The sequence below is a fragment of the Ceratotherium simum genome, chromosome 2 (assembly GCF_057802395.1).
Source record: "Ceratotherium simum simum isolate JZ-2026a chromosome 2, ASM5780239v1, whole genome shotgun sequence".
Classification (NCBI taxonomy): domain Eukaryota; kingdom Metazoa; phylum Chordata; class Mammalia; order Perissodactyla; family Rhinocerotidae; genus Ceratotherium; species Ceratotherium simum.
In genome coordinates, this window is record NC_141901.1 from 18,870,382 (window position 1) to 18,895,992 (window position 25,611).

The 25,611-nt window shown below is 40.9% G+C and overlaps 1 protein-coding gene across 2 annotated transcripts in view; it reads left to right on the plus strand.

The window, feature by feature from the left end:
• Positions 1-25,611, plus strand: part of RGL1 (ral guanine nucleotide dissociation stimulator like 1) — a 122,778-nt gene that overhangs the window by 59,540 nt on the left and 37,627 nt on the right. Inside the window, exons 4-8 of one of the 2 annotated variants that reach the window (XM_087438820.1) lie at positions 2,255-2,332; positions 17,862-18,046; positions 21,711-21,835; positions 22,817-22,897; positions 23,245-23,460. In XM_087438820.1, the coding sequence (XP_087294946.1) occupies positions 2,255-2,332; positions 17,862-18,046; positions 21,711-21,835; positions 22,817-22,897; positions 23,245-23,460 (685 nt within the window). The remainder of the gene's footprint in view (positions 1-2,254; positions 2,333-17,861; positions 18,047-21,710; positions 21,836-22,816; positions 22,898-23,244; positions 23,461-25,611) is intronic. The other variant, XM_004424935.3, reaches the window with a different exon arrangement.

A 25,611-nucleotide genomic window follows, 5' to 3' on the forward strand; every position in this document is an offset into this window, starting at 1 on the left:
AACTTTGCCAGTGTAAATTGTTTAGTCCTTTTTGACACCATCTGACAGCACCTGTGGCTTCACATTCTGGGAGAGGAACCGTGGTAGGTGTTTGTGTCATCTCAACCGGCATCTCGGCTCTGAGTCGGGAAAATATAGAGAAAGAGCAGCAGAGTGTGAGAAGCTAAAGCAAGGACAGAAATAGGAAGATCAGGAAAATTTTAGTACACACATCTCTGAAAAGTAAAACATCCGGAGCTGTAAAATGTGTATCTTTCCATATAAGGGTTTCTCCTTTTTATTTCTCTCCCTCATAGCTTCTAGTTGGAAGATAAAAGATGCAATATTTCCAGGATAACCAGAGAGAAAAGTAATGAACTTACACAGAATATGACAAAAACGAAGACTGAGTCCCACATTTAGTCATTGAGGGCTGGCAGGAGAAGTGTTTATGGATCGCTCTAGTCAGATGGGTGGAAGGTACAGTGGCTCTCCCAGAGCCCCACTCTTCACTGCACCCTCCCTGATCTTTCCTACTTAAATAAACCACACGCCTGTTGTGAGAGAACATGAGGACATGACTTGCTATGATGGTGGCCAAGGAGAGAGCCAAAAAATCCCACTCTGTTTATTTACTAAGAATCTCATTTCCCATCCCTGCCTTGCTCACATGGAGTTGAGTAAATCTTAATCTGAATGAGTTCTTATCTCAGGAATAGCAAAGAGTAGCCCTGGAAGCCCTCTAAATAGCAGGTGCAGAACAAAATGAAGAGGAATAGGGAGGGTGGAGACCAGTGGAAAATATCTTCGGGAGGCCAAGAAGTCCATAAGGCTGATGAGCTCAAGAAAGGAGCAGGTGGATGGGAGGCGGGGCTACTGCCTAAGGGCACAAACTGGAACCTCCCGGGATAGGATGATAGGGAGACCAGATGGACTGGCATTCGGTCAAACCAGGTGGTGGGCTTTTACTTTTAAAAGAATTTGTAGGGCCGGCTCCGTGGCTTGGCGGTTGAGTGCGCGCGCTCTGATGCTGGCGGCCCGGGTTCGGATCCTGGGCGCGCCCCAGGGCACCGCTTCTCCGTCCAGCGTGAGGCCGAGTCCCACGTACAACAACTGGAAGGATGTGAACCTATGACATAACAACTATCTGCTGGGGCTTTGGGGGGAAAAAATGAATAAATAAAATCTTTAAAAGAATTTGTAAATCCTAGGAACAAGGAACCATAAGGGTACTGGGACCTTTAATCCCATTAGTAGAAGACAAAGTGTGCTGTTTAAAAATGTAAAGCCACCATTTATAGAATTTCTGTTATCAAAACTTTGGGACAGACTACCAACTTGTGAAACTCCGGGGCTCTAGGCTCTTCATGGATGGAAAGAGAGAAGTAGTCTAGACATTAGAAGTTAATATAAAGATTTCTCCTTTAGAATTTAAAGTGGATTTACTAAATGTACATTCTGAACCAAACAAAACATGATATATTTGTATAAAATAGGCTTGCTTACATATGGAGTTTAAAAAACAGCTAACAGTGTAATTAGGGGTTGATCAATTATTTAGCAAATTTTGAGTTTGTAATGAGACAAACTTTAATATTTAAGCACCTATGTGTCTCCCTTCCCTCGTTGCTGGGGAACTCTAGATCAGCCTGGCCTCAGTCTACCCACAGCTGCTCTCTTGGTTGCTGAGACACAAGAATTCTGTTTTTCAGTCCTTGGCTCCTATCTCAGCCATTACTTGAGGGTCCAGAATTACTTCCATAACCCTTCTTCCAATAGGACTTATCCTCAAGGAGACCAGGCTCATAAGCATAGTCTGGAGTCATCATTTTGTGCTCACGTTTGATACAGGTGTGAAAACTGTGCAAGCAGAGCCACATCTTCCTTTAGTAGATACAGCCGAGGAGCGAGAGATTAGGGTTTTGTGCTCAAGAGTTCGTGAGGAATCTACCGCCTTTGCATCGTGCAATACCTGCTTCTCCTACTAAGAGGAAAAGCCTAATTTCATCTAAAAAAATTCAAAGAAATGTTAAATATTAAGAAAAAGTTTTAAGTAGTGTGCTTCATTGTTAAATCACTATTCTGTTTACAATATACATATACCCATTAAGTAAATATCAACAATTCAGTGTCATTTTTTGATGCTATTTCATAAATATTTCTTTCCTTGATTATGCCTGAAAAGCATAACTGTTATCTCCTGGTTGAAATGGAATGGAGTTGCTTTCCAACACCCTTGACTGGGTTTTTTGTTTGTTTGTTTTTATCCATAAAGGTATGGAAACCTGACAAGCCCAAACTGTGAAGAAGATGGACGCCAAAGTTCATCTGAGTCTAAGACGGTGATCAGAAAGTGAGTATGCCTTTCTCGGCATTACAAGCTCTCAGTCAAGACTTATTACCTTAAAAGAATGTAATTTAATAAAGTTTTTTTATTCCTTTGGAATGTTGCCATGGTTTTTTCCATAATACATAAAATCATAGAATTATTTTTTGACTATCTAACGATATTCATTTATTCATCCAGTAAAAATGTGTTGAGCACCTACTGTTTGCCAGGCCCTGTGCTAAGGAGAACAGCTATGAACAGAATAAATAAGTCCCAGCTCTTATGACGTTTATATTTTAGCAGAAAGAGACAAAGAATCCACATAAAAAAGAATGAAGTAGGATAAGGGGGCTAGATCCCAATGGGGAGTTTGATTCACATGGGGTGCTGGAAATGTGCTTTCTGATCTGGTGACATTGGAGCAAAGACCTAAATGTGGTGCAGGCGGGACCTTGTGACTTGTCCAGACAGGGAGAATGTGGAAAACGCTCTAAGGCAGGAACGGTGTTCAAGAAATAGTAAGGAGGTGAATGAGGCTGGAGCAGAGAGAATGAAGTGGCAAGTGCTAGGGGATGAGATCTGTGAGATGGTGGGGGCCCGAGATCACATGGGGGACTCAAAGGCCTTGGGAAGGACGTTGAATTTTATTCTGAGGAAAATAAGAAGCACTTAGAAGGTTTTGAGGAGAACAGTGGTATGGCCTGAGTTAATATTTTAAAAGTCTTGTTCTGCCTCTCCGTGGAAAATAGACCATGACATTGAGGATGGGGGCAAGAGTGGCAGCAAGGAGCCCGGTTAGGACCCTAGCAAGGGATGACAGTAGCATGGACTTGAGTAGTAACAGTAGAATAGTGGTAGTAGTAACAAGTAGTAGTAACTTGTAGTAGTAACAGCTTCTGCAGAGATCTTGAAGGTGTTGCTGACGTGATGTACTGATCAAGTGGGTGGAGCATGTGAGAGAAAAAGAGGAGGCAAGGATGCTCCAAGGGTTGTGGGGTGAGCAACTGATAGACTGGAACCTTGGCTTTATGAGATAAGAAAGACTGGTGGGGAGCAGCAGGTTTGGTGGGGAGCCTGTGTCAGTTTCATCTTAGACTTGTTAATTTTGAGGTAATTGGATGAGTCTAGAATTCAGGGAGAACTCTGGACTGGAGGTATAAATTTGGGCATCCTTAGTTTATACATGGTATTTAAAGCTATGGGACTGGATGTGACCTCCTGGGGATGAAGAGTAGATAGAGAAGAGAAAGGTCCAAAGACTGAGGCTTGGTTCCCTCCAATGTTAGAGTTAGGAAAGTAGAGGGCTCAGCAGAGGAGATTGGAATAGAGCAGCTGGGGAGAAGGAGAAGAAAAAAGTTGTTTCCAGAAGACAAGTGAAGAAGGGATATTAGGGGGGAAGTAGCCAACTATGTCTGATGCTGCCCATACATCAAGCGAGAGGAGTCTGGGAAGCGACTACTTCTTTTGCACCGGTTCGGTCTTTGGTACCTTTGACAAGTGCAGTTTTGGTGGTTGGAGGTGTGGGTCAAAAGAGGATGGAAGGGGAGGAAGTGGGGATGACGAGTTTAGCAACTCTTTGGAGGAGTTTTGCTGTAAAGGGGAATAGAGAAGTGAGATGGAGGATGATCTGGGGACAAGGGAGGGTTTTTCATTGTGTATGTATTTGTTTTTTAAAAATGGGAGACAGTTTATGCTGATGAGAATATCGAGGAGACATTGAAGAAAACTCCACGATGCAGGGGTGCATCAGTGTACGCGTTATGTTCTTGAGTAGATGGGCTATGTGCCAGGGTGCTTCAAACCACTCATGGTAAATATTCATTTGGGGGCCAAAAGTCTGGAGGGATAATCCTATGGAATTTTTAACTCCTTGGAGGATTGACTGATGGACTCCTTTCTTCAGGAGCCGGGGATGTGAAGGTTAGAAAATTGAGTATCTTTTTAACTTCCAAGTTAGGCTCCAGATAGTTTTATAATTTTGTTGGATGGGCCATAACTTTCTAGAACACCAGACACACCAGCATAGATATTTGAATGCCAAGTGCAAGATGTGGTGAGTGAAACAAATACTTTATTCCTAGAGGGCTTGGGGAGGCTTCTTGGAGGAGGTGACATTTGAGGTAGGCCTTGAAGGAGGGTGAAGATTTTGGCAGTAGAGCCATCCAGGCAGAGGGAACAGTGGGACCAAATCAGGGGAATGCAGTGTATCTGACATTTTGGTGAACAACACAGAGTTGCTGTGGCTGCTTCACAGTGTACATGTTGGGTGCAGGGAGTTGGTGGAGCTGAAGCTATCATGAAGGGATTTAATTTCTCACAAGAGAATTTGGACTTTGCCAGGTAAGCTGTGGACAGTCAGCCTTAAAAATTTTCTACAGGAGGGAAACAATATAATCAGATAGGTGATTTGGGGGAATGGGTTAGACTTACAGCTTTCTTACTCAAAGTATGGTCCATGGACCAGCAGCCTCAGCATCTCCTGGGAGCTTATTGGAAATGCAGAATCTCAGGCCCCACCCCAGACGTAGATTAGAATCTACATTTTTAACAAGATCCTCAAGTGATTCCTATGCACTTTAAAAGTTTGAGAATTGTAGGATTAGTGGGGTTTTGTTGTTGTTATTGTTAATTTTGTTTGTCCAGGAAAACTTACTGAAATAATAATTTAAAAAAAAGAATCTTTTTGTAATGAGTATTTTTAAGCATATACAGAAGAAGACAGACTGAAGGAATTGAGTGGCCGGCTTGTCAGATGTAACCTCGACCTGTGAGCAGATTCAGAAATAAGCATGTTGTTATCCACGTGTTTTGCAGTTGCGTCAAATCTAGAGCTACCGTTCAACCAGCCACCTGAACACTCCAAGCAGAGTAGCAGTCTGAAAAATATCCAGAGCTTTTCTGTTTCCCAGGAGGTGTTTTGAGATTAAATAGGTTTCTGGGAAGTAGCAGTTAAAGAAAATTGATTTGTACCCTGGATGTGAAGACTCATGCTCATTATTTTAAAGACCTATTATAAAACTTCATTCCCATTCATTGTACACCAGGAACAGTAACGTGGGTGAAACTCACGTTAACAGCTATGCTGTTTAAAAGGGTTTACAGTTTTAAGCATATGAGGCTTTAACAAAGAGCTTCACATAGAACTCCCCTGAGGGGTCCATCATCCGGGGACAATGGTCCTTTCCCAAAGCCTCACAATGAATTGGTAGAAAGTTCTTGACCCTTTTCCTCAGACTGAGTTGCCTTTTTAAAAAATTATGCCTGATGAAAATACGCCACTTAAATCTTATAATGGGTCGCTCTGTCCTACAAGTTCTGGAATGCTCAAGTCCCTTCTCTCTGCTGGCCTCTTTCTTCCTTCCTTTTCCCTTTCTTCTGTCTTGCTTACTGGTTTTTCCCTCTGCTTCTCTTTGTATTATTTCTCATCTCACTTCACCATTATCTTTTTGCTCTCTTTTTCTAAAGTGGACCCTTCTCCTGATCATTTCTGTGACTAGATAGGGTCACTGCTGTGTTTCTGAGAGGAAATCAGGGGAGCATCTTCTCCATTCCATACGTAACATATGGAAAGTTTCTCAATCATCCCGGAGTTCCGGCATCTGACATGTAGCAATGATTGAAGGCTTCCTGATGGCTGATGGATGTGTAGGAGATATGGCTATGTGGCAGTTCTCAGTGGGGCGATTTTGCCCCCAGAGGACATTTGGCATATCTGGAGAAATTTTGATTGTCTCAGCTTGGTCGGGGCATGCTGTTGGCATCTAGTGGGTGGAGGCCAGGATTGCTGCAAAACATTCTACGGTTCACAAGACAGGCTCCCCTGCCCCCAACAAAGAATTATCTGACCCTACATGTCAATAGTGCCAAGGTAGGAAACATCAAGTGATGCTGCTGCAAGTCCTCAAGTGAAAACTGTTTTTATTTATGAATATCTAAATACATGTAAAAATAAGACCATGCTTATTTGGAAATTTATTTATTCATGTCCCTTCTTATAATTAGGTGAATTGAATGCTGAGGTGGCTCAAGAGCCAGCCTCATGGAAGGTGAAGCGCCAGGATAAGGAGACTGGAGAACTCAGATTCGAGCTTCTCCTGGTTCGCTCTGTCACTTAACCAGCCATATGACCGAGTCACTTCACTCTCTTAGGTTCAGTTTCTCTACCTGAAAAATGAGTGCTTGGATCTCTGAGGTCCTTTCAAGTGTAATGATGTCCAGGATAAAGTTTATTTAGCTTTCTCTTCATCTTTTTTGTGAAAATGAATATCAGAAACAGAGATATGGTCCAAATATTATATTGAATTTTTGAGAGGTGCCCGTGAGTGCTTTTCTCTGTTGGAAAGGCTGTGTAACCAGTTTTGATAAAATAGGAAGAAAACATAGACAGCTCATTTGATTTGCTTGTTATTAATTGTGACGTCACAACCGCTCACTATAATCTTAAATAAAAAGATGAGCTAGAGCATTGTATTGTGGGGTAAGGCGGGGAATGGCAAAATGCCCACTGTTTTCCTTTGCTGTGAATCTGTCTTCTTGTGATTTCAGGTGGGAAACAGACGGCAGGAATTCAATGACATTCTAAGAAGTAAACATCCTGTTTTAGGGCAGATGCCTTCAGTTTTGCAGACCTGGGGTGGGTTGGGGGTGGGGAATCACTATTGGGTTTGAGCACAAACAGAAAAATGCTCAACTATTGTTTGGTTTTTCAGTTTTTGATGTAGAGCATAGAGATTTTATGCAGGCTCCCAAGTCCCAAGATAAGTCTTTCTTGTATTTCTGAATATGGATCTAATAATCAACCTTTCAGAGGATAAGAGAACTTAAAAGAAGGAAAGTGTGGAAATACAGATGAAACAGACAAGATGAAAGATTGGTTTCCGGTGTCTCAGACTCAGTGTTCTTCATGAATTTCAAAAAGTATCAGATTGTGCCTTGACTCCCACTTGGAATTCCAGCTCCGAGTATGCCCAGTTCAGGCTTTGTGCAATTTTGAGAACCTTTACAGTTATCTGGCTAAAACGAGAATTCCTTCAGTTGCAAGGAATTCAACTTCCAAGGCTTCTAGATGTTGGAATCTTTGCCACACAGTGATTTCTAATGTTAGCACTAGACTTATGTATATAATAAGGCATACCGTGTTTATTTCTACAATCCCTAAACTTGCCGCTATTTGGAAATTCTTCGTTCTACCTGTGCCCTTTTCCTCCTTCCTGCTGATATTTTTACATGATAAAATGCTGTCTGTTTAGAATCATGAAATCTGAACCAGATGGAAAAAGGAAACTTTCCCTAGTGCAGATTTATTACAATCAATGAACTCAGAAGCGAAGAGAATGTAAGGAAGGAATATTAACCATATCGAGCCCTGACACCATGACTCTTTATTCTCTGAAATGGATCTGAGATTAGAATATCTATATATATATACATAATTTTATTTAAAGACATTTAAAACTCCTCAGGAAATGACAGTTTTTTATTTCTTTCCTTTAATGACTGTTAAAATGTTGAAATAGTGTCTGTTGCCTTTTCTTTAGTTGACTCTCATCAGTTCCCTTCTGGAATGCCACGTTTTATTTCCTCACACTCTTGCCGTAGCAGTGCTTCACGTTGTTGTGATCTTGCTGCTTTCTTCTCCACACATTCAGATGATACGAGTGTCCTTCCTGTAATCTTCTCCCAGGAGTTGTAGATAGTGACACCAGATTTTAGCCACTGGTGAAGAGTCATATAAATAGTAGTAATCCAAGACATTGGAAACGCTGTCAAGAAAAGGGAAATGAGTTAAAGAAAGTTGGCTGTGATTCGTGAATGCCTGGGAAACTTTACAGTGGAAAGTATTAAAAAATCTTCCCCAAGAGTTTGAATCAATATTCATTCCAGCAAGTTCAAATACCCTAAGAAGGCAATTGAAATTAATCTGAGTGATTGTAACAAACATGGGAAAAGAAAGAGGGGTAAAGAACAGAGGAAACATAAGATTGAAAACTCCAAATTTAGAAGAATTAAAGGCTATAGTGTGAAAGGAATATTTTTTAGAAGTATAAGTAAAACAAGAAATGGAGAAACAATGTGCCACATACAAGATCCTGGTATTGTCTTTAAAACATCCATACTGGACAAAGAAAAATAGAAATTATAGTTTTAAAAGTCAGTGAAATCTTGAATCAAAGTTATGCGTATAAGGGAAGAGAGTAGGCTCCCAAGCAGAAATTACTTTTCTAATAATTAAGGAGGAGTAAAACAATGTCGATAATCAGCAACTTGGAAAGAAGAAAAATTGGTCACCTGAGAATCTCCTGGGATTTTTCTGCATGTTAGAGACAGGTCAGCAGACATCACAGCCAGACTGGTCACTTGATTCACCCTGCACCCCCGCAGACGATGAAAATGATGTTGCCCCCATCACCATCACGGCCACCGCCACTGGCTACCGTTTGTGGTGCGCTTACTAGTGCAAGGCATTCTGCTTGGCACTTGGTATCTTCTCTTACCATCACATATATCCTGTAAGATATTGTCCTGATTTTATAGGTGTGTAAACTGAGGCTTCAGAAAAGCTATGTACTTGGACTAGATCAAGCAGCTGGTTAAGTAGAGGTATTTGAACTCAGATCCAACTGACTTTAAGACCTGGGCTTCTCACCATTTTGCTCTTCAGGCTGCCATTTGAGAAAGAGCATTGGGATCCCAGGCCCTCGTGATCCCTCCCTCCACCGACATTTGCCTATATCACAGTAATAGGGCTGCAGACAGAAGTACATGGAGAACTAGGGTACAGTATCACTGTTGTGACTACTGTTTTAGCTTGTTAGCATTCTGAGATCTTTTAATTTGGGATTCTTTCCTTTATTCTCTGTTGTTTTGCCTGGCTTTATTATTGAATGAACACCCTGAGCAAGGTCTCCAAACAGGTGTCAGAAATGTGGAAGTTAAACTTGTTTCCTGGGGAAGGAGATGGGTGGCAGGATGTGAGGAAAGAAGAAGGAAGACCAGATTCGTCAGGCCCATCCATCTGAGTGCCTGCTTCCTGTTCTTGGTGCCTGGTAGCATCTGTCATTACCAATGGAAACTCCATTCTGATGGTGAGAACTATAGAAGGCCTCAGCAATTTTTTTGTTAGAGGCTTATTTATAACATCAAAACTCCCTTCTCAGGCTATGAGGAATTGGAGACTAGTGAGTTATTGAGGTCCCTGAAAAATAATGTTGGTGATGGCAGTGTCCCTTTCTAATAATAACAGCTAGAATTCATTGACTGTTTAGTAGGAATAGTCCCTGTGTTAACTACTGTGTATCCTTTTAATGTTCTCATAATAACTATGTATTATTATTCCCATTTTACAGGTGGGAAGGCTGAGACATAAGAGAAGTTAAGGAAATGTCCAAGGTCATATGGTGAATAAGTGAAAGAACAGGGATTTAACCCAGGCCTTAACCTCTATACCATGTGGCCTCGACTTCTTTGCCTGGGATAAAAATGAGAATATTTCTCTTATTTGTCCTTTTTTTTTAAATTAACATGTTTTTTACAACAGTTTTCGATTTATATAAAAATTGAGCAGATAGTACAGAGAGTTCCCATATACCTGCCTCATAGTTTTCCTTATTATTAACTTCTTACATTCATATAGTACATTTGTTATAATTAATAAACCAATATTGATACATTATTAACTAAAGTCTATAGTTTATTCAGATTTTCTTATTTTTACCTAGTGTCCTTTTTCTGTTCCAGGATACCACAGTACATTTAGTTGTCATATCTTCCTAGGCTCCTCTTGGCTGTGTCAGTTTCTCAGACTTTTCTTGTTTTGGATGACCTTGAAGATTTTGAGGAGTACTGGTCAGGTATATTGTAGGATGCCCCTTTATTGGAATTTTTCTCATAATTAGACTGATAGTTTTCTCATAGTTAGATGGAGTTTATGAGGTTTCGAGAGGACTATCACAGAGATAAAATGCCATTCTCATCACATGATGTGAAGGATACATACCATCAACATGATTTATTAATGTTGTTGGCCTTGATCACTTGACTAAAGTAGTAGTTTTCAGATTTCTCTATGGAAAAATGTCCTTTTCTCCATTTCTTTCCATACTATATTGTTTGGAAGGAAGTCACTGTGCACAACCCACACTTAAAGAGTGGGGAGTTAATGCTCCCCTCTTTTAGGGTGAAGTATCTACTTAATTTATTTGGAAAACTTCTGCGTGGGAGATTTGTCTGCCCATCTATTAATTTAGTCAATCATTTATTTATATCAGTGTAGACTCATGGATATTTATTTTATACTTTGGGTTGTAGTACAATGCTACTTTATTTGTTTTGTTGCTCAGATTGTTCCAGCTTTGGCCAGTGGGAGCTCTTTTGGTTGACTCCTGTGTCACTTGGACATACTCCTATCATTTGTTTGAGCTCTTCCTTACTTGATGGCACTACAAGATGCTCTGGGCTCATCTTGTATATTTCCTTCCCCAGTCCTAGAATCAGCCATTTCTTCAAGGAGACCTGGTTCTTTTTATTGGAGAATGGATTAGAAACCAAGATCTGGGTGCTAGGTGTGCTCATTGCTACTGGAGTGTCATTTCTTTTACGCCCCCTCGGCTGACAGGGCTAGGAAATATATGTGTATACTAATTATGTAAATACACATATCTGTAAATATCTCTATGTATAACCATCTGTATCTATACTATGTTAAACATGAGTTCTTACCGAAATCTCCAATTCTAATCGATTACCACATGGATCATTCTAGCCTCCTCCCTTTGCTTATTTGTAAATTCCTTCTCCAACAGTGAGAAAACTGGCTTCCACCATCTGCTGTCCATTATAACGTTTAGCAACATCAGAATAGTTAACTCATACCCCTGTGGAAAACAACGTTATCAACTAGAGTACAGTGCTTATGTGTGGTTCCTTTTGCCTTTAGTCCTTAGTCTTACAGACTGCAATTCTTCTTTTTTAAAGTAATAAAAATAGCTAATATCTTTTGAGCACTCAGTATGTGCTAGGGACTATTCTAAATACTTTGCATCTATTATCTCTCTTAGGCCTCACAACAGCTCTAGGAGGAGGGATCTATTGTTATACTCTTTTTAAAGATGAGGAAGCTGAGGCACAGAGTGGTTAGGTTATAGCTACTGAGCCACAGGACCGGGACCCCAGTTAGTTTGACTCTAGAGACTGTGTTGAGCCACACTGGCTATGCTGCTTATGACGAGTAGGCCTTTAGGAGCCCTCGTAGATTTTTTCCTCTGCTAATGGAATGCAGTTACTGGGTAAGGTTTGGTAATTGGGAGTGAAAGACAGGTGTGTAAATACCCTTGACTTTGGATAATTGATTTCAGGTTCATCTCCTTCTAGGCCCTTTCCACCCATATGTACTGTGTATTTCTGTGTGTCCTTCCTCTCACAATCTTTTTCTTCCTCCTCCTCGCCTTGGACCTTTTTCTCTTGGTTAACTGCCCCAGGGCTCCTCACTGGCTTCTGTGCCCTGTACTTGTCTTCTGGTGCTTAGCTCTGACTCTGGCTTTGCTTTCATTTATTTCCCTGGGCCTCTCTTGATTCCTCTTTCACTTTCCTTCCCAGTGTTCTAATCCCTACTCACCACTAGTACCAAAATGTACAATGGAAAGTACAAGAAAACATTGCAAGATGACCTCGACAAGTCCAGATAATAATGTTTCCATCCTTTCCATGCCTTTTCAGAAAAACAATCTCTGTACCTTTCCTGATGGTTCTTTCTCATTAGGAAAACCATCTAGCCGGAGGTCTCAGAGGCAGCCTTTATCTGGCAACCTTCCCTGAGACAGAAGAAAACTGTTCTGTGACTAGGAGAACAGTGTGGAGGGTCTAGCTTACAGTCAGTGTCAAGGTCGACTTTGCTTTGCTTTCTTTCCCTGAAGGACAAAGTGCATTGGCTTCCCCCTCTCAGAGCTTGGCATTGTCACCTGCCACATTGCTTCAAAGGCCCATCCTCTACAAGATCTTCTTACCGTTTCATTATCTGTGTTAGGAAACGATATAGTTCTTGGAGAATATCCTAGAATAGAAAAACATTTTGCTGCTTTTGAAAAATGGTTTGATGTCTTCTGCTGATGGTTAACAATAAATTATTATCTCAATTATATTTCTAGGGAGAGAAAAGCACTCTAAATGGACAGAGTTTTCTTTTTGTGATGGTAATCCTATTTCTTGGCTTGGAAGTTACACATCATGGGAGAGATGACTTCATACCTAGAAAATTTTTTATTAAACCTTTTACCAATTCTAGAGTATTTTACTACCTATGAGATTTTAATATGATTTAATATATTTACCTTAAAATCCCTGTGTGCATTTAAAAATCTGTGGTTTGAGCCGGATAGATAGCAGCCTAAATGTTCACCTCTGTCATTACATGTGTGAAGGTCCCCAAGGGTGGCTAGAAGTTTTGTATTATTTCCTTCTACCTCTTAGCTAAGGCATCTGTCTAGTATCTTCAACCAGGTATTATTAAATGTGATTTCTGTTTGGCTAAGAAATCAAATGAGCAAATCTCATCGTGCTCCATTCCTCCCCTCTCTTCTTATTCTTTAAACAGGTCGTCTTTACATCCCTTGAAAGTGTTTTGCTCTCTCTCTCACCTCGGGACCTTTGCTTATGCTGTTGCCCCAGAGTCTTCACCCCACTAACTCTTCCTTATCCTTAAAATGTTAGCTTCAACATTATTTCCTCAGGGAGGCCTTCCCTGAAGCCCTGACGAGTTTTGCTCTCTCTGAAGGTAAATCCTTCTATGGGACCCTAGGCTTTCTATTGTGACATTCATCACATAAATAGTTTTTGTGAACATGGAAAATAAAGAGCACTCAACAAGTATTAGTTTAATTAGGGGTCTATTTTCTTAGAAGGAAAGTCTTAGAAGTTGTATCAGTCGTTTCCACACGTCAAAAGTGTGGAATTCAAAAGGAATGTCTTCCTTCCCCTCCAGACCATGGCAGTGCTTTGGAAAAGGTTCACATACTACAAAGTTCTGCACGTTGCCAAGAATGCCTGAGGTGGAAAAAGCAATTCCGGGTGTCCCCTCTGCTCTCAGGTTTGGGCCCCTGCCCCTGGCCATCCACCCAACCTGCTTACTCAGATATACATTCCCCCTTGGCACTGAGGAGTTTTGCTCTGTAACCCACCAAAGATTTCTTTGGAAAAGGAGGTCAATGTACTGGCTTTTCTCTTTACTGAGTTGAGATTATGTCACAATCTTAGTCTTTCCCTTTGGTTTCAGAAACTACTTCTTCAGTCTTCACAAGTCATTCAAGAAGCCTGTTTCACAGTTTGTATTACAATTTGATGTCCCTGAATTGATCTCTTCCCTAGGAGGGGTGTGTGTGTGTGTGTGTGTAGTGCTTGTTCACAGTGACTCTCTCCCTCCAGCAGGCCTGGAGCCACACATGTTGTAGCATGGCTTGTATTCTATTACAGGTGGCAGATTTTTTGAGCTGATTACACTGAGTGCTGATGGATTTTCACTGAGCCATTTCACCTTTTCCAATCTCTTCCTTTTGTGACTCGTGGCAAGTCGTTTTAAGACTGCTAACAGTTATGTTTCTCTCCAGGTATCTTGAAATGTCCCTATTCACATTATGTCATTTGAAATCACAACTGATCAGTGTCAGGTAGATGCAGGCAGGTATAATACCTCTTCTTCATAATAATGTCTCTTCTCCAGATAGGGGTCAGTGGAGTTAGGTGACCTCGCCAATGCTCTTAGTTCACAGGTGGCACAGCTAGGATGGGAATCAGGTTTTCCTTCTCCAGCCTCCTTTCTCGTTCTGTGCGCAAAACCAAGTAGCTTCTCTTATAGTCACACCCCTCCTGTTAAGTTTGTGACTTTAAACTGGGATTTTCCTTCAGTATTAAGGTTTTTTGCGTCCTCCCAACTAACCAGTTCCGATTAGTATGTAAGTTAGAGCTTAGGAGTGGAGCCAGGAAGGGTAAGAGGGGAAAACCATTGGCCAGTAGTCCTGTCTCCTCTGTGGTGATTTTGTGATGTTGCTTTCCTTTTTGAAATCTGAAAAGTTTCACATTTTATCTGCTTCTTAGTCTATCAAGAATGGCAAGTTTCTTCCCAGGACTGGCAAACATAAAGCTACTGTGAGCTTTGGGCACGTGTCCAGGCCTTTCCAGAAAGCCTCCCTGCCTGGCATGCTGATAAACACTCTGTTGATAGGAGGGCAGGGGTCTGCTTTGGGTTGTATTGTGCTGGTTGTATATGTCTTTCTCTTCTTGTCTTTCTTCTTCCTCCTCCCCCTTTATTCCTCTTTAGAGTGAAATGCTTTTTAAGCTAATTCAGTGTATGGGTTTGTAGGGAACTTTCAAAGCCTTCTTAGGCTAAGCTGCAGGAAGGGCGCTGTCCCAAAAGGTAAAATGGGTAGATTGTCAGAACTAGTTAAAAACATCAGACTGAGGAGGACAAAATATGCGCGTAAAGGCAAGTCCAGTCTGGACTAAGGTCCCTCTTCAGAACTCCCCCAGACCTTCCAAGGCTACAACTTTCCATGGAAGTAAGTTGTATATAATGTGCCCTGTAGAAATACACAAGTACACAGAGATGTCAATAAGGATACATATTTTGTAACTATAATTGTGAGAACCTGAAAATAAATACCTGCGCACTAGTAGAAGAATACTTATGTTAATTATGGTGCATCCATGCAACCCTGAGAAACAGTAACATCTAGAGGTAGTGAATGGAGAGGTGTCTATAACATACTATTCAGTGGGAAAAAAAATCTATGTTGGTTTATATATACATATTATATTTATCCATATATACATGGATACATATCCATAGAAGAGTCTAGAGGATATGCTCCAAACTGTTAACAGGAGGTCACAGGAATAGGATTAGAATGAAGGGGGAGTAGATATTTTGCTGTTTTAGTTTATACACATTTGTAATATTTATTTTTTTGTAGTGAATAATCAGTTTTGTAATTTTAAAACTAAGAATTATGGGGAGTGAATGAGTAGATAATATATTATTGTCTTTTAGTATCTGCCTTTTACCTGTAATTTTGGATTTCTGCCTGGGTTTTAAGTTACAAAACTTTGAGGGGTCATTAGGGTCATTGGGTCACTGGTCTCGTTTTTAGGTGATGCTCCCTTTGATTTTTGTTGTGTGATGTGAATTATCTCTCTGTATCTGTTTTTCCATCAGTGTCATCAGAAGAGTATTGTCTCACTGAAATATTAAGAAATATTAACTGAGTAGCAGTACTAGTTAAATTAATCCACCCTTGTTTGAGAAGTGCAAAACTTCTATAAGAGTCAATCTGATGTGAGCAAATGTCAGGTTTTCCTGTGTTCTAGGCTATTCCCCACCTCTGTGCCTTCCACAGTTCTGGGCTCAGTGCTTGTCAGGAAAGAAGGGAAATTATTCATAGAAAAAGTCATATTGCTTATAAAAATGAAATATTAGAATGGCTCTTCATTTTCTTCTTCAATTCATGATATTTGGTTTTGATGAAGAAGGGAGGAGTAATGGATGCTATGTGTGGGCTCTCAAAAAATAGAATTCCGTCAACTTTGGGGATGGGAATTAGAGTTTCAATATATGAATTTGGGGAGGACACAAACATTCATACATGACAGATGATGTGACAAGCAAACCAAATATTGAAGGTTCACTGACTAAAAGTCCATTAATTTTATTTTACTCATGTTTTCAATTAATCCCAGAGCCCGGATTGATTTCTTCTAGCTTTCTGGAAGGGAATGAAACTTCTGTTTATCTTTTTAATCTGGACTAAAGATGTAGAGAATATTGAATTATTTCTATGATTTTAAGTTCCAACTTTCATTTGATGGTTTTATGTCATCTATTTCTGATGTAGATATGTGAATATTATGGTTCCAAATGTTTTCAGGTCCACATTAGTGAAACAGTGATATCCACAGCAGTGAAAACAGTGAATAAATTTATTTTCCTTCTGTTTGTACTTCAATTCTAAAAGTTAAGTATTAAATTGGCTTTAGTTGTATGTATGTCTTGATCATAGTCCAGCTCCCCCGTATGAAATTGGGACATATGAAATTTAGACATACCTGTGAAAGCCCAGCCTCCGGTTTCACATAGGTGAATGATAATACCTTTTAGCCTCTTTACCATTTGTTAACTAAGTAAATAGTGTTTATGAATAGGTGCTCATTTTAAATTTTGCTAAGGAAATTTTTCAGCTCCAAAATTTTAGTCAGTTAAGTCTTTAGTTAAAAACGAAGTGTCACATCGCCGTCAATAAAACCTGCATTGATTGGGGCTGGCCCCGTGGCGTAGTGGTTAAGTTCGGTGCGCTCTGCTTTGGCGGCCTGGGTTTGCGAGTTTGGATCCCGGGCTCAGACTTACATGACTCATCAGCCATGCTGAGGCAGCGACCCACATACAAAATAGAGGAAGATTGGCACAGATGTTAGCTCAGGGCTCATCTTCCTCACCAAAAAAAATTGAAGAAAAAAAAAATCAGCATTGATTAGTTTATAGTCCCTGTCATCTTCTCCAACCATCATCAAAGCATCTACCTTGGCTGTGAGGGTGGCTGGTTGCCAATGAGGCAAAGTACCGTGTTCTCTATGGGACACAGCCCAACATGTCTTCTTTGAATATAAGGCATGGAATAATAGCACTCAAAACTTTTTATCCTTTTTGTCAGTCAGTTGTTTGTCTCTTCCATTTAGTGAGGGGCTGCCCCTAACCTAAAGTCAGCATGCTCCTGTTATTAGTAACATGTCTGGAGGGAGCTGTGCACACACGATGACCCTATATCTTTTTGTGCACTGGACCTTTTTTCACCCAAGGGGGACTCTCCTGAGCCATCAGAGGAAGTCACCTTCACAATGGCTTTGCTTATCATGTTTTTCTCCTTTACTTTTCAAAGACCTAACTTCTGCACTCATTCTATTTCTCCCGATTGAAACATATTCTCCTCTTGTAATTTGAGAAGCAAAAGGATAATTTTGTGAGGACTTTTTGGTGCTTATGCTGAAACCCTGAGATCTTTGTAAAATTAAATTTATGCATTTATCTTTTCCAAACCTAGGCACTTCCTTTCATCAGATGGATTTCTGGCCTACTGTCAGTCAGTTATTTCCTAAAATGTTAGGACAGTAGATTTTGTGGTCTCTGATTTGAGTGAATCCAGGATTGGAAACACATAATCTTGTTGTGCACAGATTGCTTTGAAGTTGCTTCAAGACTCAACGAAATCTCCTGCATGTTTTCTTCTGCCCTGTAGGGGTTTTTCCAAAGTTTAAGGTGCTTTTTTCTTTTAAAAACTTATCAGTCTTTCCCCTGCTCCGCAACTACCATTTTAATTATTTCAAATAATAAAATGTATCAGCTTGTTTTCAAGTGCTTTAACTTCATTGATATTGCCAGGAACTTTTAGGTGAACTCTCTGTTGACCACCTGCCTGGGTTTTCCTGGGGTAAGCCTGGGCTAGGCCCCGGTATCCAGGGCTTGTTTTGAGTCCCCACAGCCAGTTGGGTGCGGTGACTGTCCATTTCTCTTTCTCAGCGCAATCGCCTCGATCCTGAGGGCCTGGCTTGACCAATGTGCGGAGGACTTCCGGGAGCCCCCTCACTTCCCTTGCTTACAGAAACTGCTGGATTATCTCAAACGGATGATGCCAGGCTCGGATCCAGAGAGAAGAGCACAAAATCTTCTTGAGCAGTTTCACAAGCAAGAAGTGGAAACTGACAGTGAGTACTTTCTTGATTCCAGGGAAAGAGCTAGATTCTGATTCTGCAACCTCCATGTTGAGGAAATGTTCTCCCTGTACTTGATGAACGACCTTGGTTTCCCTCAGAAAGACAAGCTGCTGGGAATTGGTGGTGGCTGTAAATTCTAAGGGTTATTGAAGTGCTTATTACAGAGCCTTAGAGTTTTAGAGCAAAGAAGAGGATCTTTAAGACCACCTAGTCTGGCTCCCTCATTTTATAGATGAGCAAACTGTAGCTCAGTGAAGTGAAGTAATTTCCTAGGGTTTCTTCTAATACCGTCAAGATGATGATCTCCTTGATGATCTTTTACCTTCCGTTGTCAACGGGTACCATGCTGAACTTGAATTTTCTTTTTATTTTCTGCCTAATGGCTTCTCTTTCTATCAAATGGAAACCCATTACAAACAACCACCCCCATTCAACAGTCAAAGAATTAAATTCAGTTCTGCTGCTGCCCTCACAAAAGCTCGGAAAAGGTGTTTCTCCTACAGCTAGAAAGTGTCACTGATATCTGTCCCCTGCTAGGGCAGATTACCGTCATTTTACATCTCTGATGGCCTCATCAAAGGAAGTTTCTGTGGCTGTTTTTTCCTATTTGAGGAACTGAGTGCCTTTTTTCAAGGACAGAGGAAGGGCCACCACTGCAGGTCGTGGGCTGCTTGGAACTATCAGGCTTTGAAGAAAGTCAGAAAGAGGTTAGGACAGGCTTTTTCAGCATGACATCTCATCCCTTCACTGGCGGCTGGGTGATGGTTGCCATGGCGGCTGACCCACTTGGAGCTTCTGACAGGCGTTTCCCTGAAGTGACGCCTGATTTCCTCAGTGAGGGGAGGGAAATGGTTCCTCAACACCGATAAGGGAAGCTGCATCAGCGCCAAAGAAAATATCCTTAAATTCCAAACAGTACCTGTTGCATTTTTTTTTTGTATGGGGTACCAGAGAGGGGAAAATGCAGTTGCGTCATTAGAAGCCCACTGCCAAGTGCTCTGTATCTCAGATGACTTCATCTGCCGGGAATGCTGGACTACCAGGGGCTCTCCTCCAGCTGCCTGGCCTCAACCCCCTTCAGGGCCTCCCCACCAGTCTTTGTGCTGGAGTGGAAAACGCTGTGTTAGAGCCCAGCTATCCCCATTGGGGCTGCCCCTGGCTCTAGGCCTAATTGGGGAACCGGTGGGACCAGTCGTTCATTGTTTCCAACCCAGGGACTAGAAGGCGGGGCTCATTTGGCAGGCTGAGGCAGGGGAGAGGGAGATTGCCTGACTTTGGGAAGGCTTTTAGGCAATACCCAAGAATGAATTTTTTCAAAGTTTGGAAAATTTTAATCAAGAAAGCTCTAAACTCTCTGTTTATTAAGTACAGGAGTCATTGAAAAGGAGTTTTAGGAGCTTGGTTCTCATGCGCTTGTTTTACTCAGTTTCCTGCTGGCAGAAGCAACAAGCTCTTCTACATGTTTTTCGAAAGTAAGATTTTGCTTCAAGGTTTTACTTACTTACCTTTGGAAGAGAGTCAAAAGCAGAAACTGTGAAGGCAGGGCCTAGGCCCCAGAGAGAAAGGACCATGTAATCCTCATGCCCAGCAGCATCCAAGGACCATATGGGGCTGCTCTGAGTGTTTGCTGAATGAATGAGGAGATAAGCCTTACCATGTACACTTTTTGTCTGAAGTGGGTCACCCTCGGCATTGCAGAGTGATTGGGAGAGGTTTGTATAGTAGCTAGCAGGAGGGATGAGAGGCCCATTCTGAACCTTTGTTTAGGATTTCAAATTTCATATTCCTCCACTGAATGCGAGAGTACCAGAGTTGTGTGGAGGAAAGGTGGTGAAATCATGGGGTTTTAGCTTTCTTTAACTCATGCCTGTTTGTGTCTCAGCCTCTGGAGGCAAGCAGTGACCCCCTCCTACCTTCCTCAGTCATAACTCAACCCCATTTGCATCAGTACCTTCCAACACCAGGGTGAGGGGGCCATCCTTAAATGAAATACCTGTCACCAGAGTTGGCAAGTACCCACGTGGTGCTCTGAGAGGGGAAGTGATATAGGGTCCACTCTCAGCACCCCCTTTCCCCTAGAAAATTGAGAAAAGGCCATCCAACTGAGACAGGAACCAGCCTGAAGAGACAGGGTCCTCCGCAAGGCCTCTGGCCTAACAAGATAAGGCCCCTAACCAATTGGCAAGCTAAGAGAATCAGATAGAGACTACCAAGATCCACATTCTGCAGCTTCGGGACTTTCCCGGCTTTACGCATGTGCCCTAGCACCCTGGAGTCCACTGAAGGTGACCCTAGCCTCATTACCATAGTAAAAATCACACCCAGGGGTGGAGAGCTAGGAATGATACATGCAGTGCCTGTGGTAGCATGTCAAACAACAGCGCAAGCTCAAGAAAAACCCCGCCTCTACATGTCAGGAGAAGGCACGCCTCCCCAGCCTTTGCCTAATAAAAGCCCCATAATCCGCTCCCTAATGAGCCAGTCACCTGCCCCTTTCCTTTCTGCACCGGCTCCCTTGTGCCTCCTCTGTGCACAAGCTAATAACTTGTACTTTTCTATTCCCATTTGTTGTCTCTCTTGATTTCCATCCTGGGGAACAACAGGAACCCACTGTGCTGGTAACACAACTAATCCAAGATGCCTAAAAGTCTTTTATTCTACAAAGAAAGAGAGAAAAGACTTAAAATGTAAGCATTCTGGGGGAGTAGTAACACTGACTTTTCTGCTAAGATATAACTGAATGCAAGTAGGTTTTTTTCTTGAGAACAGATTTAACAGATAGGAGAGCAAGGGGTGTGAAGGGACATGAGGTTGGGAAACAACTCAGGATTTAGGGAAGGGTTCCAGGGAAGGGAAGGAGGTTCAAATGAAACTTCATCCAATTCCGCAGTCTTTCAAAATGGCGTCCGGAGGTCCTATTCCACGTACCGAGCTCTTCAGCTTTTGATTTGGAACCCCAGGTAGTGATTATGGGGATTCTTTCTCACTTCTTCAGTCTGTGCCCGGTGTGATCTGCTAATTGATGATCTTAATCTATAATAAGACTCAGATGAATTTAGTCTAAGGCTGTTCTACTGCTTCAGGCGTACTTTACTTTAGGTAGAAGCTGACAGCTACTCCAAACGTTTTGAGAATTCTAAGGACTTTCTGAAAATTTTGAGGACTTCATTAGCATTTCTGATACCAAAATGGCCCACTCTACTCCTCAAAGCCTGGCCTGCCTTCATGCCCCGTCTTTCCAGCCTTCGGGTTATAAATGGCCAATAATTAAGAATTGCGTAGTTGGGGTTTAAGAAGTAGTTGGATTAGTCCTCGAGCTGATCAGAGAGTTTGAGGGAGCCTCAGATGAGAGTAACCCCTTGAATGTTAGCCCAGCTTTGCTTCTCTAGTCTTTGCCTAACCTGGCTCTGTCCTTTGCTGAGGAACTAGGGATTTGTCAAAGTGATGACATGAGGCCTCTGAACTTAATAAGAATCTAAGAACAAGCAGAGATTGGGCACACCTCCATTTCATTCAGATCTATTGTGCTTGCTGTTCTCTCCTGTGGGTTTTCTAAACCCTCTTCTTCCTAAATGAAAGAAGTTCAATTTGACTCTATAAACAAGGTCATATACAGTGGCACCAAATTACTAATTTTTTTTGCATCTATGAACAGATGGGTTTCCCAACACCATTTCCTTCAGCCTGGAAGAGGAAGAGGAACTGGAGGGTGGAGGGTCTGCAGAATTCACGTGCTTCTCGGAGGATCTCGTGGCAGAGCAGCTGACCTATATGGATGCAGTAGGTCTCCTCTTTGTGCCTCGGACTTGCTTCTACTTAAAATGTGGGGAGTGACAGTACTAGCGGCCCCAGGGAGGGCAGTGGGGTAATGTGATGTAAGTCTTTTCGAATCCTTGAAAGAGGCTGTGCCTGTAAGTGCAGAGAGAAGATGTGACTTGAATCAGTCTTCTGAATAATTCAGACTGGGTGAAGGTGCTTTTTACTTGGCCCTCAATACACAGAGGGAAATAAGAATTCTAATCCTAGTGATACAAAATCTACCCTGTTCCATGGGTATATCTCTCCCTTTAGACTCATAAATATTTCAAGATCTGAACTGTTTATTTGGAGGATTGTAAAGGGGTCAAAGTATAAATTAGGATAAAATAAATTCACTGAATCCACATGTGATTGTATCTGGCAGCTCATTTCCATGTGTGATTCCGGAAGTTTGAATATTTTTGTTAGCTGTACATATTTGATTGCTTCAGTTACATTTCATAGCTTAATATTAGCTGGTAAATACCAGTTAAAGAAAACAGGACTGTTATAAATTATCACAATAGTTTTAGGTCTTCTGCACTTACCACTTTGGAAAAAGCAGTATAGAAAGTGGCAGAGAGTTTCCATCTAGTGAGCATGCAGATAAACTATCAGAAGTAAATCAAATAGTCCATGTAAAGTAAATCCTGGTGTTCTCTCTTTTATACCAACCCTTACACATCTTGCATTGAACCGTACAAATGAGATAGGATTTGTTCAGCAAAGTTGGTGGTGGTGGTGTTCCACCACTGACAGCATAAGAGAAAGATGGGAAACTTCATGGTTATGACTTTTAGGCAAAGACCTGGAAACCAGGCTTTAAATCCTCCTTTCTTCCTTTTACTGTGTGACGTTCAAAGTTTTTCCTTTTATATGCTTCTTACTGTCTTGATTTTAAATAATCTGAAATAGTGACGTGGATGAATGTCACAGGTACTGTGCTTCTGAATTACTTTTCAGGTGGTCATTGAGCATCCACATGCGTTATACACAGTTCATGATCGTGAGTGCCCAGAACATACCATGGATATGCTTTTTGAGGTCAAAATAATCTTAACTACTTCTTTTTGATTACTGGTTTATATTTTTACCTGGCTTTCCTTCAAAGACAGAAAAGTCAAAATGTTTTTGATCAGTTAAATTTTCTTTGGGTCATTGTGTTCCATTTGTTCAGTTGAGCAGTTTAGAAAGAACATGTAGGAGTTTCTGATCAATTAATATATTAATTATTTACTTTTGTCTATTGAAATGGACACCATGAGGCAAACCCAGTAGAAAAGGATTATTTGTCCATTCACAAAACACTAATTTACAGATGATCCCAATGATGTGCTTTGCCATATGAAGTGTCTGTCTTGTCCTTAAATTCAATTCCTCTTTTGTTCTAGCAACTATTCAAGAAAGTAGTGCCTCACCACTGCCTGGGCTGCATTTGGTCTCGAAGGGATAAGAAGGAAAACAAACATTTGGCTCCTACAATCCGTGCTACCATCTCTCAGTTTAATGCCCTCACCAAATGTGTTGTCAGCACCATCTTGGGGGGCAGAGAACTCAAAACTCAGCAGAGAGCCAAAATCATCGAGAAGTGGATTAACATTGCCCACGTAATTGTCTTTTTTACAGTATTCTTTATGTTTAGTAGATATTGGAGATGACTTCATCACTCTCTTTAAATGGTTTATCCATTTGGTTGAAAGGCAATCAGAAGACCACACATGAGGGTCTATTGGGTTTTTATTGTTGTTATTGTTGTTCTTCCAGAGTAAGAAAAAAAGTTGCCTTTCTTAACTTGGGAGCTTATCTGTTTTTCCTCTTTAAAAAAAATTGGTCCCTTGCTTGCTTCTTTCTGCTAGTGGGCTCTCAACGCTGCTGCTTCTCCAGGATGAGACATTCCATCTCCTTTTTCCTTTGTATTCACAGACTGAGTGTCGGTTCTGCCTGGTGTTCACTAAATATAAACTGATGGTCTAAGTGTTAAACAGACTGCTCTTCAACCCAGAATGATTACCCCTATGCCCTGCTAGTACCTGGAAGCATTATATCTTCTGCAGATTTGAAGAGCCGGTGCCTTCTTAGAATCCTCAATCTCTTTTCTAAAGGACTGATATATACAGATTTCACATTAATCTGGGGCTTTTCTGAGGGCTTTATATCTGAAGTTGGAGTGACAGAGTCTATTCCTAGGCCTGAATGACGTTCTCCTGAGTGTCAGTCTAGTCACTTGGATCAGCTGTTTACATGCCATATGACCTTCACTTATCAGCATATTATTTCATGATTGAGAAAAGGTCAACATTATTCAGTCAGTTGGTCACCAAATATTTCATGAACTCCTAAATGTGTGTAAGATACAATTTGATGTACTTTGGGGACATAGATAGGATAAACACAATTAATTTGGTCCTGTAGGAGCCTGTAGTCAAATAAGGAAGCTAAGATATACTGGAATTATCTCAGCCTGGGCAGAAGAGGAGCAGGGCCGTGTGAGATCAGTACTGCAGAAGTGGAGGAGAGAGAGATCACTTCTGACTGGGGTGGTCAAGGAAGGCTTCATGGGTAGGATGACATTTGAGTTTAGCTTTGAATAATAGATAAAATTTTTTGATATTCGAACATGGGGGAAGATTTTTTTTTCTGGGCAGAAGACATTAAATCAGCAAAAACTATGTAATTAACAATGATTTTGAAAAATTATTATTATTTAAATATCCTACTAGTCCATGTTCTGGGCTGTATGGGTCAACCTTCAACCAAAACACATTTTGCTTTCTATCTTAATATATATTTTTTTATTGAGCCCCTATCTATAGGGCATAATGCTTAAACTTGCACATTCTCTCTTTTTTTTTTTTTTCCACATTCTCTTTTGTTGTCTTTGATTAGAGAGCAAAGTCATAACTGTGCCAGAGAATTTGCCTTGAGTGTTTAGGTGGTCTGTTACCAGAGAGTTTAGATATGAAAAAAGTAAGAAATAAAGAATATCTTATGCAACTTAGATTTCTCCTATTCTGAATTGAGCTTATTTATCAACAAGAGCTACAAAAGTTCTGATAGAGTGTGATGAAGCAGAGAATTTCTCTGTCATCTTAGAATGATAAGAAAACATTTTTGCCGTAAATGTCATACCCTTTAATCCATTCAACTGCTTAGAAAATCTATAGCAAGAATGTAGCATCTGTATGTATGATAGTGTGGCTCAAACAATGATTTTTGGTCCAAATTAAGTTGTGCATTTATGTGATAATAAGAAATACAAGTTTAATAATTTGAATAATTTGAGGTATATTCCAAATCCCATAGGACATGCTTAAAGCCAAGAGTCCTTACTCTTGATGATGTAGTTTCCTATTATTGAGCATGTTGTATCACTTAAAATTATGTAGGGTAACTTAATAAAATAATGAAACTCGTAGGTGGTTTCCTGCCAAGATTTATTTTACTTTTCCTGCATTAATCACAGTCAGTTTCTATTGAGAGGGTGTTTGAAAAATAATAATAATTTTACACGCAGAAAATATTTCTGACCCAATATGACTGTATTTTCTTAGACTGGCCTTATGGCTACATTTTTACTTTTGTATCACATCTCCTGGAAGATACCTCCTTTCCCAGAAATGGAGCCAGATGCTTTTTATACTCCTTTAAACCCTTAGTGTAAGCCTCTTTCTGGATAATGCGTTCCATATGTTTATTACAATTTGCATGAAATATCTGTGCTTGAGTTGCCTTATTTATTGCAAGTGTCCTGATTTTTA